Genomic DNA, 19288 nt, shown 5'->3' with positions numbered 1-19288 from the left:
CCTGGACTCTGCTACCTGTTTGATCCCTGCCTGCTTGCCTTGACTCTCCTGTTGCCGACGCGGATTGCCTGACCTGTACCTGTGCCGCCTGCCCTGACCTATTGCCTGTTTGACTTCGCCTCTGCCTCATCCTTCAGTCCTGCACTGTTGCTCCTGGTTACGACTCAGCCTGCTGACAACGCCTGTACCTCTGGTACCTTTCTCAGGTACCTCCTGGTCCACCTGGACCAGCTGCCTCGTGTGCCTATCCTCCTCAAGAGGTAGCGAACTGGTGTTCCCCTCGGGAAAGTCTATCCCCACCATCAGGGATACTGTGAAGATCGAGGGGTTCACTTAGACAACGCCCTTAGAGGAAGTAGGACACGTGGCACTGTGGGTTGACACCTGCTGGTTCGTGACAAAAACGCTAGTGTCAAAGTACCCTTACTGAACATACAGCCCTGACTGTAGTTCTGGCGCCACAGCTACTCCTGAGCAGCTAATTGTTGGGGGAGGGGGTCAGACCCCGTCGATCTTATATTGGTGTCCTATCTTGAGAATAGACCACAGACCATCAGTATCAAAATACTGGGAAAACCCCTTTATACATTATACATGTTGAAGTGCAACTAAAATTTAAAAGGGATTTCTGGGATTTTAAAATTAAGAATAGGCAAGAAAAAATAAAGTTGAGGAGAGCCTCTTTAAATCATTTTTAAAAATGTAAATGGTGGATTTCTTTGTGGGACTTATTAAAGGGGTTTTGTCACTTCAGCAAATAGCATTTATCATGTAGAGAAAGTTAATACAAGGCACTTACTAATGTATTGTGATTGTCCATATTCGGCGATTTTTAAAAAACAAAGCAATGTAATAAAGGAGCGCTTTGTGGAAAAAGGCTATAAAAATGAAGACCTGGAGAGGTGCATAAAAGATGTAACTGAACAACAAGAGGGAACCCCCAACAAACTTAAAAGAATAGAGAAGACCATGGATTTCCGTTTTTCATTCATAACCCAGTTCACACAGTGTTCTGGTGAACTGAAAAACGCAATCAGAAAGAACTGGTCGATTTTAAAAAATGACCCAGTATTGGGACGTGTAATTCCTGAACAACAGACAGTCATCTATAAAAAGGCTCCCAACTTACAAAATAAATTGGTACACAGCGCCAATCGTTTTGAAAATAAACACAAGAATAAAAAAAACGAAAAACAGCTTTAATTGGTGTGGCTTTTGCATTCCATGCAAGAACAGAAAAAGAACAGAAAAATTACAAAAGAATACGCTAATCAAAAGTACCAACAAAGACAAACAATTAGAAGTAGTAGGTGAGATGACATGTCATAGTAAAGGGGTTGTATATGTACTGGAGTGCCCTTGTGGCCTCCAGTATGTTGGACGGACTATTAGACCTCTAAAAGTCCGCATACAGGAACACATAAGAAACATAAAAAAAGGTCTTGAAAGTCATGGAGTATCGGCCCATTATAAAAAATACCACCAAAAAAAACCAGAAGGTCTAAAGTTTATGGGAGTAGAATCCGTACAAAACCATTGGAGGGGAGGCAGTCTTTTGGAAAAAATCAATAGGCAAGAAACCAAGTGGATATATGAATTAGGTACACTGCAGCCGGGAGGTCTAAATGTAGATTTTGACCTGCAGGCTGTATTGAATTAGTGAAAAAACGATATATATAAAAAAGCATGCTCATGTGAATGGGGACTTAATAACATCCGCCTTCTTTCCCCTGGGGATGAGGAGAGTCCAGTATAGGGTTAATAGCAGGATAGGAAAACACTGTGGAGGAACACACCTGACTCCTGATTAATTGCAATGGACGAATAAAAAGGAGGGGGAGGGTGAAAACAAGTGAGCCCCTGACGAAGCTCTAGGAGTGAAACCCGGGTCGGGCAGAAGCAGCAGACGCTGGGAATTTTATGTGTTTTAAAAAGTTGTTTTAAGAAAGTTGTCTTGTAAGTATGGACAAATAAAAAGTTTTAAACAAGTATATACGGAGCTTCACTATTGCAGAAGCCATTCTTGTCCACAGAAAATATTCAGGAATCTGAAGAAAAGAAATATAGATTTGTCTGAGGTATACATCATTTGAGTCCGTGTGGGGATCTAACCAGATTGCATGGAAACGTGGCTGTTCCGATAGAACAAGAACAACTTACCACGGAGGGATTACATTTACGCCTTGTGTGATTCGCATTGTGTGAGTATAATCAGTGCAATGCAGGTTACTGTTACATACGGACTCACACTATTATAATTCCATTGGTTGCAGGATATCTACTTGAGGGATATTTGCAGCCCTCAGGCTCTCTTTGTAAACGAGGAAGTAAGAAGGACTAAGAACTTGCACACTGACCTGGACCAGAAGCACGGTCCGAACCCCATATATTGTACCTGTTTATAACGTGATTGAACCCACATCACTTTTCGGACCTGCTGCATAGCATTATTGCGGACTGGTGATATATTTATTTCTTTATTGATTGTCCATATTGCCTCCTTTGCTGGCTGGATTATTTTTCCCATCACATTATACACTGCTCGTTTCCATGGTTATGACCACCCAGCAATCCAGCATCGGTGGCCGTGCTTAAACACTACAGGAAATAGTGCTGAACTATGTGTGCTTCCACGGTCCTGGCCATCAGAGAGGCCAGCGTGTTTTTCTATAGTGTGCAAGCAAGGCCACCACTGCTGGATAGGGCGGCCATAAACCATGAAAACGAGCAATGTTTAATGTGATAGCAAAATTAGTATATTTGCAACGGGCCGCCCCCCAGGGCCAATCATGTCCCAGGTCTATAGGAATGTGTGGTGCGGCCTTAACAGTCTGTGTGTGTGTCACGGTGCTCCTAACTGAACACTGTCTCTTCCCAGGGTTTGGCTCCAAAGCAATAAAAGGGATGAGTAATGGGGGAGGTGGAGCATAAGTCGAGTCCAGACTTTTATAAAGTTCAACAGCTTTACTTGAGTAAACTTGCATCCAGACAATATTCAGGCTTTCTCTTGGTTCCAGAAGGATTTGGCATAAACTGGCAGGCAAACTTGAGTATTCTGCTTTTTCTCTCTGCTGTGCTAAACTTGGCTTTAATCTGATTTCTGGACTTTAGGACTGTTCTCTATCTGTGCAGTGGGTTGCCTTTGGCTGTTGACCCCCTCGTGATACTCTGTAGGTAAATCTGCAAGGAGTCTGCTGCTGCTTCCCTCTGGAGGGACTTCTGCTGCAGCAGTGGAGCCTACCCTGGCTACTACATCATGGCACGTCTGCATCTGACACTGCCCTGGCTTAGACCAACCAGACACTTCCTGCTGCCCCTCGCTTGGTAGGAAATGGGAATAGCCCACTTTTGCCCAAAGGGGGGAGAATAGAATGGTCTAAAGATCTCTCTGCTATATCCGCTGCCACCTGCAAGTCAACCAGGCACATTACATGAACAAAACATTTTCATAGCAACATTATAAATGCACAGTGACAAAGGACTTGGATTCCATACACAGATGACATTGTGTTTAGCAAATTAAAGACAGTAGCAGAGTGTAGCAATGGTAATACCACTCTGAGGTATTACATATCCAGCAAAGGAAGCAATATGGACAATAATATTACATTAGTAAGTGCCTTGTATTAACTTTCTCTACATGATAAATGCCATTTGCTGAAATGAGACAACCATTTTAAGTCATCACTGCTTTCTGAAATTTAAATTTGGGGGTACTCTCTCTCTTTGGGGAGAAAGCGCCTTAATCAGCATGAGAAGACTTATAGGCCATACATGCTTCTCTGGAATGCTGTGAAGAAAGGGATACATATCAGCTCTTGACAAGCTCTGCCTCTAATGCCACCAGATATAAGGCAGCTATCCTATTAATTTTTGACCCTTCAAATAGGCCTTGAGACATGACTCGAGCGTGAGTGGGGAAAAGTCGCAGATTTTGCCGCAACGAACTGACATATGCCTAATATAGGTGTATTTCAGGATAATAAATGACCCCCTAAGTTTTTTTTTTTTTGTTTTGTGGATTTTTTTGCTTCTGACATAAAATTGTCTCCGGTATTAACACTGGTACTTCAGCTGCATGCAAATATAAGATTTACCATGCATTTTATAAAATGAAAAATGGCTGCGAACAACCACCATACCTTTTCAAATAGTCTAAGGCAGCAGATGACCACTCCAGGATTTTTTGAAACTTTTCCTCGTAATATACCCTGTGCAACAACTGAATAAAAAACTCCAGGAAACGAGATTTCTTCTTGAATTTCATGACTGGATAAGGAAAGAAAACAGAATACAATGCAAATGGGGTCAAATGGCTTCATAAATATAGTCAGAAAAGGTAATTATATCATCTACCTACAGTATTAACAATCAGGTCACGCTGATAATAGTGACACAGGCATCAATCTGAAATTCGGAAGCTTGAACCTCTGACAGCTGAGCATAAACTAGACAAGAGTGACATCTTTTGGTTATTCATAACCACTAGTTTTGTAAAACATTCTCGTTCTTTCAGGTCACCAGATTCTGCTTGTCACTGCATTCAGGCGGTGGCTGTAGGACTCTTTCGAACTGTCATGTCCCCTTCCCCGTCTCGTAGACTGTGGGTTCTAGTAAACAGCATCCTTTTATCTAATAGTCTTGCAAATATTCTAGGACTTGTACATTTACCAGGACAAACTAAGACAGAGTGTACAGTAGGTTTTCCAAATGTGCAGGGTAGGTGCATTTTATAGTAAAAGACCAATGAGACATAGGGATGGAATGGGCCATGTGAAGAGGTAATGGCTCATAGGTCTATTCCTTAGACAGTTTTGCCTGATTTAAAGTGGTTTTGTAACATGTAAAAATAGCAAATAGCAACATACTTAAACAGGACTTGTCACCCCTCCTAATATGTCTTCTTCAGTAACTACTCTCCATGAAATAGCAATTCTGGAGCATCTTTTCTTATTCCTCTATTATTCCATACATTTATGAATAAATTGACAACAGGCTGGTACAATTAGTGGTGAGTGAAGCGAGCTTCGGATGCTTCATCTGAAGTCGCTTCAATGTATGGGCTCCAATGAGCCGAAGTTGGTTATTCACGAAGTGGCGCGTGACTTCGATGAATAACTTCGGTAGTTGATTTGTAAAGTGGAAAAAAACACTTTAAAACTGGAAACCGAACTCGGCTTCGGTTCAAACTAGTACCTCGGAAACGAAGTACCTCGTACCTCACATATCAGTACACCGCTGTATATACTATATATCTGTACAGTATGCAAATGTGTAAGAGGGGCACACCTACATCTGATTCACACCAAACGCTAATCAATGTTAAGTATTAATATTTAAAAATTTATTAAATACAGTTTGATATAATATGCTGAATTTGGTACCTTATCGCTCTAAAATCATAAAATACATGCTTAAAATATAGCCATGCCAAGGGTTAATGTGTACTTCAATCTGAGATTTGAGTAGTGGATATAATGTCTATTTCAATACTACCGAGTCTCAGTTTATAAAATGATAGTGAATGCAGTCTCTGTGTTAATCCGCAGTTTATCAGCGATATTTTCAATATAGGAATTTGCTGAGATAGAAATATTGTCCTTTGCAATTCCTTGCATATGATCTTTCACAGTTATAGCTCAAAAGGTGTTTGGCTAGTGCACTGTGATAATATAAGGATAAATTACTCACTGTTTGGAAGCAGTAAAGTGTTCGGATTTTTGCGCTTAACGTGGCGTCCCACGAATTATCAGCACAGGTAGTCGTACCACCGATCAATTTTACATGTGAGCTATGAGCTTGCAAACAAAGAAACAGTCCGTTTGGGTGCCGGGGTATGTGTGTGGCTACACCCGCTTGAAGTTTGTAGTGGCTTGATATCTTTTTTCCCAGGACAATACCGGACTTTCGTTTCTTTACAAAATATATTCGGATATTGTTGCAAGTTGAGTAAAGATGCGCAGATAGTGAACTGCGGTTTTTCTTCCTTTTGTAGAGACTTGTGTACACCACTGGTGTACACCACTGGTGTACACAAGTCTCTACAAAAGGAAGAAAAACCGCAGTTCACTATCTGCGCATCTTTACTCAACTTGCAACAATATCCGAATATATTTTGTAAAGAAACGAAAGTCCGGTATTGTCCTGGGAAAAAAGATATCAAGCCACTACAAACTTCAAGCGGGTGTAGCCACACACATACCCCGGCACCCAAACGGACTGTTTCTTTGTTTGCAAGCTCATAGCTCACATGTAAAATTGATCGGTGGTACGACTACCTGTGCTGATAATTCGTGGGACGCCACGTTAAGCGCAAAAATCCGAACACTTTACTGCTTCCAAACAGTGAGTAATTTATCCTTATATTATCACAGTGCACTAGCCAAACACCTTTTGAGCTATAACTGTGAAAGATCATATGCAAGGAATTGCAAAGGACAATATTTCTATCTCAGCAAATTCCTATATTGAAAATATCGCTGATAAACTGCGGATTAACACAGAGACTGCATTCACTATCATTTTATAAACTGAGACTCGGTAGTATTGAAATAGACATTATATCCACTACTCAAATCTCAGATTGAAGTACACATTAACCCTTGGCATGGCTATATTTTAAGCATGTATTTTATGATTTTAGAGCGATAAGGTACCATATTCAGCATATTATATCAAACTGTATTTAATAAATTTTTAAATATTAATACTAAACATTGATTAGCGTTTGGTGTGAATCAGATGTAGGTGTGCCCCTCTTACACATTTGCATACTTGACTTTTCCCTAAAGGTTTGGGGTTACCTTTTTAGGGGGAGCACCCTTTTCCTTGCAACTTGGAGGGTGAGCCATCCCGATATTTTCTATATATCTGTACACACTGCATCTATTATACCTCGTACCTCACATATCAGTACACTGCTGTATATACTATATATCTGTACACACTGCATCTATTATACCTCGTACCTCACATATCAGTACACTGCTGTATATACTATATATCTGTACACACTGCATCTATTATACCTCGTACCTCACATATCAGTACACCGCTGTATATACTATATATCTGTACACTCTGCATCTATTATACCTCGTACCTCACATATCAGTACACTGCTGTATATACTATATATCTGTACACACTGCATCTATTATACCTCGTACCTCACATATCAGTACACTGCTGTATATACTATATATCTGTACACACTGCATCTATTATACCTCGTACCTCACATATCAGTACACCGCTGTATATACTATATATCTGTACACTCTGCATCTATTATGCCTCGTACCTCACATATCAGTACACTGCTGTATATACTATATACTTGTACACACTGCATCTATTATACCTCGTACCTCACATATCAGTACACCGCTGTATATACTATATATCTGTACACTCTGCATCTATTATGCCTCGTACCTCACATATCAGTACACAGCTGTATATACTATATACTTGTACACACTGCATCTATTATACCTCGTACCTCACATATCAGTACACCGCTGTATATACTATATATCTGTACACTCTGCATCTATTATGCCTCGTACCTCACATAATCAGTACACTGCTGTATGCTCTATATATCTATACACACTGCATCTATTATACCTCGTACCTCACATATCAGTACACTGCTGTATATACTATATACCTGTACACAATGGATCTAGTATACCTCATACCTCACATATCATAACACAGCTGTATATACTATATACCTGTACACAGTGCATCTAGTATACCTCGTACCTCACATATCAGTACATCGCTGTATATACTATATATCTGTACACTCTGCATCTATTATGCCTCGTACCTCACATATCAGTACACTGCTGTATGTTCTATATATCTATACACACTGCATCTATTATACCTCGTACCTCACATATCAGTACACTGCTGTATATACTATATACCTGTACACACTGCATCTAGTATACCTCGTACCTCACATATCATAACACAGCTGTATATACTATATACCTGTACACACTGCATCTAGTATACCTCGAACCTCACATATCAGTACACTGCTGTATATACTATACACTCACCTAAAGAATTATTAGGAACACCATACTAATACGGTGTTGAACCCCCTTTTGCCTTCAGAACTGCCTTTATTCTACGTGGCATTGATTTAACAAGGTGCTGATAGCATCCTTTAGAAATGTTGGCCCATTAATGAGAAATAGAACAGGTGTTCCTAATAATTCTTTAGGTGAGTGTATATCTATAATAAGTAATAAGTAATATAACAGGGCACTCAAGAAACCGTGACCATGTGGTTCATATGGTTAAACACTTTATTTGCAATTATAATCAAAATGCTGATATTGGATGGTATTATCATAAAGATGAATGATATTAGGCAGCAAAAATAAATAAAATAAAATAAAAATAATTCGATTATCACAATGGATACATCAATTTGTGCAATATACCAATAATGATAAATATAATAATATGACTTGCAACCATGGATCAATAGTCCCAAAAATATCTTGAATGGGTTGGTCAATCAAAAGATCAAAACATAATTGTTACACCTGAGTGTCGATGTATAAAATCAGATGTATAGTAGCAAGTGTATAAAAATGTATAAAAATCAAGTCTCTGTGTCCACCCTCAGTATCAGCAGCGTCCCACCGATACGAGGCAAGTAGCGGCGTCCCGCTACGTAATTACTTGCAAGTTTTAAGCTGGTTACCTTGTCTCTGACCACAGATTGTTAGACTTCCTCTCCCTTGATGTGCGCAGCACAATGTATCAGGAGGCTTTTCCTCGACGGCTCTGTCGTTGTATTTCACGTCACTGCCTGGATTTCCGGCTTACGGCCTCTAAGTAAAGGATTCCGCGATGGTATTATACCGGAGGTTTTTGCAGCAGTGTTAGATCAGAGGTTTCTCGTCGGGAACGATGTCCAGTGGTCGATTTAAGGTGCTTGGATCTTTCAGTATAAATAAGCAGGGGGTGTAGCACCAGACGCTTTTCGGGGTCTAACGTATTGCCCCTTCCTCAGTGGTATGCTTCACCCCTACCATTGCCCCTCTTATATACAGCCTCTTCTATGGTTTCATTGGTCACTCAATTAAACATCCGAACCTGTTTGTTAATTAGCCCAGGTGTTGAAATTACTAATCAAACTTCGTCTCAAAAAATAACTTGTCTTAAAAGGATATTTGTACCTCTTAGCAATGTAATATAGTTGTGTAATTTCACCCACTGGTATAACTAGGAGTTATGTTTCTCCTGAGGAAAAAACGCATGGTTACCCCATGCGTTTTTGATGCGGTTTCCATGCGTTTTTTCATTTTTCTTTTTCATTTTTCTTTCTTTTCATGTCTCTTTCCCTCTACACAAACCATTACTCACTTACAGGCATTCTCATATAGTTGTACTTCATATTAATCAACACAAGTGAGGAACATTACCTAAAATATAAATATAAATGTATATATATGTATATATATAAAACTTTACAATATTAAATATTAAAATGGGAAATATACGAATATAAAATTTTGACAAATATAAATAGCTATAAATAGTTATAAAAAAATTATAAAATAGATGTATAAGGATGGAGACCCCTGTGTAGAGGACAAACCGCATGCAATATATCAACATGCGGTTTATCGTCGACACATGGATCCCCATCTGACTCATAAAAATCCAAAGAGTTTGAACTCTTTGGATTTTTATGAGTCAGATGGGGATCCATGTGTCGACGATAAACCGCATGTTGATATATTGCATGCGGTTTGTCCTCTACACAGGGGTCTCCATCCTTATACATCTATTTTATAATTTTTTTATAACTATTTATAACTATTTATATTTGTCAAAATTTTATATTCGGATATTTCCCATTTTAATATTTAATATTGTAAAGTTTTATATATATACATATATATACATTTATATTTATATTTTAGGTAATGTTCCTCACTTGTGTTGATTAATATGAAGTACAACTATATGAGAATGCCTGTAAGTGAGTAATGGTTTGTGTAGAGGGAAAGAGACATGAAAAGAAAGAAAAATGAAAAAGAAAAATGAAAAAACGCATGGAAACCGCATCAAAAACGCATGGGGTAACCATGCGTTTTTTCCTCAGGAGAAACATAACTCCTAGTTATACCAGTGGGTGAAATTACACAACTATATTACATTGCTAAGAGGTACAAATATCCTTTTAAGACAAGTTATTTTTTGAGACGAAGTTTGATTAGTAATTTCAACACCTGGGCTAATTAACAAACAGGTTCGGATGTTTAATTGAGTGACCAATGAAACCATAGAAGAGGCTGTATATAAGAGGGGCAATTGTAGGGGTGAAGCATACCACTGAGGAAGGGGCAATACGTTAGACCCCGAAACGCGTCTGGTGCTACACCCCCTGCTTATTTATACTGAAAGATCCAAGCACCTTAAATCGACCACTGGACATCGTTCCCGACGAGAAACCTCTGATCTAACACTGCTGCAAAAACCTCCGGTATAATACCATCGCGGAATCCTTTACTTAGAGGCCGTAAGCCGGAAATCCAGGCAGTGACGTGAAATACAACGACAGAGCCGTCGAGGAAAAGCCTCCTGATACATTGTGCTGCGCACATCAAGGGAGAGGAAGTCTAACAATCTGTGGTCAGAGACAAGGTAACCAGCTTAAAACTTGCAAGTAATTACGTAGCGGGACGCCGCTACTTGCCTCGTATCGGTGGGACGCTGCTGATACTGAGGGTGGACACAGAGACTTGATTTTTATACATTTTTATACACTTGCTACTATACATCTGATTTTATACATCGACACTCAGGTGTAACAATTATGTTTTGATCTTTTGATTGACCAACCCATTCAAGATATTTTTGGGACTATTGATCCATGGTTGCAAGTCATATTATTATATTTATCATTATTGGTATATTGCACAAATTGATGTATCCATTGTGATAATCGAATTATTTTTATTTTATTTTATTTATTTTTGCTGCCTAATATCATTCATCTTTATGATAATACCATCCAATATCAGCATTTTGATTATAATTGCAAATAAAGTGTTTAACCATATGAACCACATGGTCACGGTTTCTTGAGTGCCCTGTTATATTACTTATTATATACCTTTTTTTGATTGAGTGAGTGGTCTCAATTATACAGGAGCACCAGTTTGGGGTCTAGTTTTCCTAGTGCGACATCTCACTAGATTATCTAGAGTGTATATCTATGCACACCCGATCTATTATGCCTTGTACCTCACATATCAGAACACTGCTGTATATACTATATATCTGTACAAACTGCATCTATTATACATCGTACCTCACTTATCAGTACACTGCTCTATATACTATATATGTGTACATATCGCATCTATAATACTGTGTAATATATGCAGTGTGTGTATATATACAGTATATATATATATATATATATATATATATACACACACAGTACAGACCAAAAGTTTGGACACACCTTCTCATTCAAAGAGTTTTCTTTATTTTCATGACTATGAAAATTGTAGATTCACACTGAAGGCATCAAAACTATGAATTAACAAATTATATACATAACAAACAAGTGTGAAACAACTGAAAATATGTCATATTCTAGGTTCTTCAAAGTAGCCACCTTTTGCTTTGATTACTGCTTTGCACACTCTTGGCATTCTCTTGATGAGCTTCAAGAGGTAGTCCCCTGAAATGCTTTTCACTTCACAGGTGTGCCCTGTCAGGTTTAATAACTGGGATTTCTTGCCTTATAAATGGGGTTGGGACCATCAGTTGCGTTGAGGAGAAGTCAGGTGGATATACAGCTGATCCTCCTACTGAATAGAGGCTGCTGAGCGACTGGCTGAGAAAGTCGCATCTGATTCCAAGTGTGAACTGTGTTATGTAGGTGAGTCAGGGATATTATTCTGTTTAGGTAGAGACCAGACGGGCAAGGTGTTTATTTTGTATAAATGTTTAAGTTTACGCGGATGTGCCGCAATAAAGCACAGTGTTTGGACCTTAACTTGGTGTCTGGCGAAGATATCTGTGAGTGTGATCCCCGAAAGAGAGCTAATTCGTCACAAAATGTGTATGTATATATATATATATATATATATATATATATATATACACACATTCACCTAAAGAATTATTAGAAACACCATACTAATATGGTGTTGGACCCCCTTTTGCCTTCAGAACTGCCTTAATTCTACGTGGCATTGATTCAACAAGGTGCTGATAGCATTCTTTAGAAATGTTGGCCCATATAAATAGGATAGCATCTTGCAGTTGATGGAGATTTGAGGGATGCACATCCAGGGCACGAAGCTCCCGTTCCACCACATCCCAAAAGATGCTCTATTGGGTTGAGATCTGGTGACTGTGGGGGCCATTTTAGTACAGTGAACTCATTGTCATGTTCAAGAAACCAATTTGAAATGATTCGAGCTTTGTGACATGGTGCATTATCCTGCTGGAAGTAGCCATCAGAGGATGGATACATGTTCTCATTCTGTTTATGCCAAATTCGGACTCGTCAGACCAGGCAACATTTTTCCAGTCTTCAACAGTCCAATTTTGGTGAGCTCGTGCAAATTGTAGCCTCTTTTTCCTATTTGTAGTGGAGATGAGTGGTACCCGGTGGGGTCTTCTGCTGTTGTAGCCCATCCGCCTTAAGGTTGTGCGTGTTGCGGCTTCACAAATGCTTTGCTGCATACCTCGGTTGTAAAGAGTGGTTATTTCAGTCAACGTTGCTCTTCTATCAGCTTGAATCAGTCGGCCCATTCTCCTCTGACCTCTAGCATCCACAAGGCATTTTTGGCCACAGGGCTGCCGCATACTGCATGTTTTTCCCTTTTCACACCATTCTCTGTAAACCCTAGAAATGGTTGTGCGTGAAAATCCCAGTAACTGAGCAGATTGTGAAATACTCAGACCGGCCCGTCTGGCACCAACAACCATGCCACGCTCAAAATTGCTTAAATCACCTTTCTTTCCCATTCTGACATTCAGTTTGGAGTTCAGGAGATTGTCTTGACCAGGACCACACCCCTAAATGCATTGAAGCAACTGCCATGTGATTGGTTGACTAGATAATTGCATTAATGAGAAATAGATCAGGTGTTCCTAATAATTCTTTAGGCGAGTGTATATATATATATATATACAGTACAGACCAGAAGTTTGGACACACCTTCTCATTCAAAGAGTTTTCTTTATTTTCATGACTATAAAAATTGTAGATTCACACTGAAGGCATCAAAACTATGAATTAACACATGTTCATCTACGGATACTGGAAGCCTGTGCTAGCATTTCTCCTGCGGTGTTGCTATCAGTGTGTGAAGAGTGGGAGAAGAGGGTTGCATTGACAATCCAACACAATGGGCAGCACATTGAACACATTTTATAAGTGGTCAGAAACTTGTAAATAACTCATGAAAGAATAAAGTTACGTTAAAACCAAGCACACCATTGTTTTTCGTGTGAAATTCCCAATAAGTTTGATGTGTCACATGACCCTCTTCCTATTGAAAAAACAAAAGTTGGATTCAAAATGGCCGACTTCAAAATGGCCGCCATGGGCACCACCCATCTCGAAAAGTTTCCCTCCTCACATATACTAATGTGCCACAAACAGGAAGTTAATATCACCAACCATTCCCATTTTATTAAGGTGTATCCATATAAATGGCCCACCCTGTACAATAATTCTGACTAACTGAACAGGTTCTATGACTCAGGCCTCATTCACATACTGCAAATGTGGTCAATGGTCCGTATTTTGCATCAGTATTTACAGGTGAAACTCGAAGAATTTGAATATTGTGCAAAAGTTCATTCATTTCAGTAATGAAACTTAAAAGGTGAAACTAACATATGAGATAGACTCATTACATGCAAAGCGAAATATTTCAAGCCTTTATTTGTTATAATTTGGATGATTATGGTTTACCGCTTATGAAAACCCCAAATTCACAAGAAAATTAGAATATTACATGAAATCAATAAAAAAGGATGTTAAAAAGAAAAATGTAGGACCTCTGAAAAGTATAATCATGCATATATACTCAGTACTTGGTTTGGGCCCCTTTTGCATCAATTACTGCATCAATGCGGCATGGCATGGATGCTATCAGCCTATGGCACTGCTGAGGTGTTATGGAAGAATAGGATGCTTCAATAGCAGCCTTCAGCTCTTCTGCATTATTCGGTCTCATGTCTCTCATCTTTCTCTTGGCAATGCCCCATAGATTCTCTACAAGGTTCAGGTCAGGCGAGTTTGCTGGCCAATCAAGCACAGTAATCCCATGGTCATTGAACCAGGTTTTGGTACTTTTGGCAGTGTGGGCAGGTGCAAAGTCCTGCTGGAAAATGAAGTCCCCATCTCCATAAAGCTTGTCTGCAGAAGGAAGCATCAAGTGCTCCAAATTCTCCTGGTAGACGGCTGTGTTGACTCTGGACTTAATGAAGCACAGTGGACCAACACCAGCAGATGACATGGCTCCCCAAATCAACACAGACTGTGGAAACTTCACACTGGACTTCAAGCATCTTGCATTGTGTGCCTCTCCATTCTTCCTCCAGACTCTGGGTCCTTGGTTTCCAAATGAGATGCAAAAGTTGCTATCATCAGAAAAAAGCACTTTGAACCACTGAGCAACAGACCAGTTTTTTTTTTCTTTAGCCTAGGTAAGAGGCTTCTGACATGTATTGTTTAGGAGAGGCTTGACAAGAGGAATACAACATTTGAAGCCTATGCACAGGATCCATCTGTGTGCGGTGGCTCTTGATGCACTAACTCCAGCATCAGTCCACTCCTTGTAAAAGTCCCCAGCACTTTTGGATGGCCTTTTCCTGACAATCCCCTCCAGGCTGCGGTCATCCCTGCTGCTTGTGCCCCTTTTTCTTCCACACTTGTCCCTTCCACATAACTTTCTATTAATGTGCTTTGATACAGCACTTTGAGAGCATCCAGCTTCTTTTGCAATTACCTTTTGAGGCTTATGGAGGGTGTCAATTTTTTGCACAACTGTCAGGTCAGCAGTCTTTCCCATGATTGTGATTCCTACTGAACCAGACTGAGAGACAATTTAAAGGTTAAGGAACCCTTTGCAGTTGTTATGGATTAATTAGCTGACTAGAGTGTGACACTGAGTCTAGAATATTGAACCTTTTCACAATATTCTAATTTACTGAGATTGTGAATTTGGGGTATTATAACAAATAAAGGCTGGAAATATCTCGCTTTGCATGTAATGAGTCTATCTCGTATATTAGTTTGACCTTTTAAGTTGCATTACTGAAATAAACGAACTTTTGCACAATATTCAAATTTTTCGAGTTTCACCTGTATAAACTAACATCAGGACTGGAACTTAAACAAAGGGGAAATATGATGAAATGTGATTTTCAGGGAACAATAAAACTATTAACTGAAGCCCCCTAGCCTTCATCACCGACTGCAAGATGCATGTTTATCTGCTCCCTGCCACTTCAGTCCTGTGCACTGGTAACTATTCCTTCATCGTTCAGTCCCCATCTTGTTTTCTTCTGTCTGGGTATAGACATGGGGGCAATTTATTAAGACTAGGGTTTTAGACGCCGGTCTTAATAAAGGCCCTGTGCTGGCAGTGGATCCGCCAAAGTTAGGAAGAGGCGCCGACCTCTCCATAAACTTTGGCGCATCCAGTGCCAGTTCTAAATATAAGACAGCTTCCTTGCTGTTTTACATTTAGACCTTTTTCTACCCCTGAAACTGGTGTAGAAAATGGTAAATGAGATGGGCCTACCGGCCCATCCCCTTCCCCACCCAGGCCCACAATTGTAGACCTGGCAAGAGCAGTGAGAAGTTAGTTCCACCGCCATCTGCACCTGAAATATGCCTAATTCAGGAGTATTTCAGTATAGTAAATGACCCCCATGGTCTTTTGTAGAAGGCTGCAACCAAACAGTGAATTCAGCAGTGAGGTGTCACAGCTGAAGCCAGTCATTGGCTGCAGTAGCACAGGTGTTCTGCCCAGCAGGGTTAGAAAATGATTCTAGTTCATTCTGCCAGAGTCTTGGTATTTCTCAAGTGGTTAGTGTGGTTATAGCGCCATCTAGAAGTGTTAAGTTGTATTACACTTTGTTTTTCTGTTACTACAGCATTGTGGGTGGTGCACTGCATTGTGGGAGTGAAAAGCATCCTGGGAAAGAGAAGTCTCCAGTCTCCAGGACACATCAGCAGTGCTGTCCTTTTGCATATCTCCTTATTAAACTCCATTATCCTTGTATAAGTATATCTGGTGAGAGATCTACCTTTATTTCAGGGACATGATGTTATGCAGAGCTGTTCAGCTAGTTGTAATTGTTACTCAGAGAAGTTACTACTGTTAGCTAGACATGTAATCCTATGTATAGGCAGCCATCTTACCAGGTGTTAATGCAAATGTTATAGTACATGCTATCTGTACTTATACTTGCTATTTGTATTTTTATCGTTTTACCAATCAAACAATCCTGTTTTACCAATAAACAAGTTAGACTACAAAGAACAGTCCTCTTATTTGGAAGACAGGAATGGTTTATGCTGGATGTCAGACTGCACACTATGTGAACGTGTATGAAGACAGAACAACAGGTGACCATCTTTCTGCACCGGTTAGAAGAAAACAAGCTTGAAAACCCCTTTAAAGTATTGATGTAAATCTGTCAACTGTGATTCTACCATATGTAGTATCTTATACCCCTACCTTGTAAAATGTAAAAAAGAAGTAGTCACTTGAAAATGCAGCTTTTCTTCCAGTTTTTACTACGAAATACTCACTTTCTTTAAATGCAGCACTCGGAGCCCAGCATGAAACAACAGAATACAGAAGGATAGGATCTTCTTGTCCGGTAAGCACTGCCCCAGCAGCTGCAAAATAAAGTGATGAAGTGTCAGAGTTATACATATTCAAATAAATTAACTTTAAACTATTTAAAGAACGTGGCATTTTTAGACTAAGATATACATTTTACACTGTCTCTGCATTTCCCTGCTTAGTATTCTGTGCCAACATGTGAGCGCAGCAAGCGGTAAATTTACGTTGTGCTGTGTCAGCTTGTTCTTTCCAGTGGCAAGAATCTCTTAATTGTTTTTTTATTTTCCATAGAAGCATCAGTGTAAAAACAGCAATACTGCAACTTCATATCTTATTTCATTAATTTACTCAGGTAAACCAGACTGATTAGCTATTATGATTTGTGAAATAATAACTTTAAATAGGGTTTTCCAAGCTGTTAAAAAAAAGTGTCCCAGAGAGGGGGAATGTTCAAAAATAATAAAAGAAAGTCTGCTCACTAGTTTTTTCACGGTTGTTTCAGTGCGGTCACTCCGGTCCTCACAACCACTCTTTGTTTACTTGGCTATAGTCGTATACCTTATGTGACCGCTGCAGCCAATCACTGGCCTCAGCAATATACGGCACAAGTGTAGTATACAATAATAAAATAAGTCGTACTCACCTTGGGGATAAGCCATACTCACCTGTCCATGGGTGGTGTCTGGTAATGCAGCTCATCTCCACTAGAGTGAATGAGATTGAGCTGCAATACAAGACACAAACCATGCACAGGTGTGGCACTGTTTGAGCAAGGAAGCAGCTTTGTTTTCTACAACCCCTTTAAGCTGCTGATTGGATGCATGGCATGTGATGACCCTAATGTGATGATAAGGTGTCACTGCCTAAAGCCCTTGAAGAATCCTGATTGATGACATCTTTGGAGTACCCTTACAGAGGTCAGAGGTTTCCCTGGTCTCACCAGTTAAGATGCATTCCCATATATCAATTGTATCTGGCCAGTTCTTGTGCCTGAGAAAACACAACTGATTGAAAAGTTTAAAGGGGTTGTCCAGGTGTTTAATATGGATGACCTATATTCAGGATAGGTCAACAGTATCTGATTGTGGGGGTCTGACACCTGGCCCTGTAGAGCGCTGCAGCCTCCTCGCACCTTACCAAGCATCTATTGGATAGTTGATGCACTTGGTATTGCAGCTCAGCCCCATTCACTGTGCCTAGGCCATGTGACTGATGAACATGATGTCACTGGCCTAGGAAGAGGTCGCAGAGATCACCGGTGCACCTCCATTTCTTCAAATAGCTGATCGGCAGCGCTGCCAGGAGACGGACCCCCGTGATCTAATATTGATGGCCTAACTTGCGGATAGGTCATCAATATCAAAATCCCAGACAACCCCTTAAACACTTTGTAAAGCATAACCAGATAGAGAATCCTGACATCTGTCTTTGAAAGACATCAATCAGTAAAACGGACTCAGACCCATTAAGAAAACTACTGAATCAGTCCATTTTCTACTATTGGGATGTTATGTTATGTTACTAAGTCCTTATATAGCGCTCTAGAGGAACTCAATCCGATCGAAGCGCTTGTGGACGGCTGTATTGGTGGGCCCCTACGTCATCCTACACAAATAGCCAGGTCTTAACCAGCTTCCTGAATTCCAGGTAATCTGGTATAGTTCTAATATGTTCTGGGAGGGAGTTCCAGATCTTGGGGGCTAATACTGAGAAACGTCTGTGAGGGCCATACAAATGTAAATGGTCCCACAGACCAAGAAGTTTGGCCATACTTGATAACTGAGCTTCCTTTCCCAACATCATGGTGTATCTATTAATTTTATGTCACTTATTGAGAGTACAAATGGTCTACTGTGTAAGTAGAAACTGTATTTTTAACATTCTACCTTGTATCAGCATCATTGACCTTTAACTTTTTTGACGTTTTCTTCAAAAAGACATTTTTATTTCTTTCCTTCTTGTGACTTAATTAATACATAGAATAGTCTTACAGTATGTACTTTTACCTCATTAAGTAAAACAAAATCTAATATCTATCTTGTACAATTTCTGCTCCGAAACACAACACTCTTGGCTTATGACCGCGATGCAGAACTTATATGCATTTTTGCTAAAAGGAATATATTGAGGTTATTTTCAGTCTCATGCCATTAAAATCCAAATCTATCCTCATTTTTTTTTATAATTTAATGACTAGACTGTAAACTGACTTAATTAATTTATCATATGCTTCAGCAACCAACTTGCATAATTAGCTGATTAAGATGCATATCTCATTGATTTAGTTATACACTTGTTAATTTAATTGCCACAAGTTTAGCTAATTACATTAAGGAGAGTCCCCATAGTTAGATATTGTCCTTTGTTTTTAAGGATGTATAGAATATTATATCTAGGTTGTGCTTGGC

The 19288-nt window shown here is 39.6% G+C and overlaps 1 protein-coding gene across 1 annotated transcript in view; it reads right to left on the bottom strand.

The window, feature by feature from the left end:
• CFAP54 (cilia and flagella associated protein 54) overlaps nucleotides 1–19288 on the bottom strand; it is a 405582-nt gene that overhangs the window by 233779 nt on the left and 152515 nt on the right. Inside the window, exons 30-31 of the mRNA XM_040408225.1 lie at nucleotides 16844–16933; nucleotides 4143–4269 (exon numbers count right to left, since the gene is read on the bottom strand). Of these exons, the coding sequence (XP_040264159.1) occupies nucleotides 4143–4269; nucleotides 16844–16933 (217 nt within the window). The remainder of the gene's footprint in view (nucleotides 1–4142; nucleotides 4270–16843; nucleotides 16934–19288) is intronic.

Source organism: Bufo bufo, chromosome 1 (assembly GCF_905171765.1).
Source record: "Bufo bufo chromosome 1, aBufBuf1.1, whole genome shotgun sequence".
Lineage (NCBI taxonomy): Eukaryota > Metazoa > Chordata > Amphibia > Anura > Bufonidae > Bufo > Bufo bufo.
Note: the sequence above shows the minus strand (reverse complement) of the source record. Positions and strands in the feature narration are given on the sequence as shown.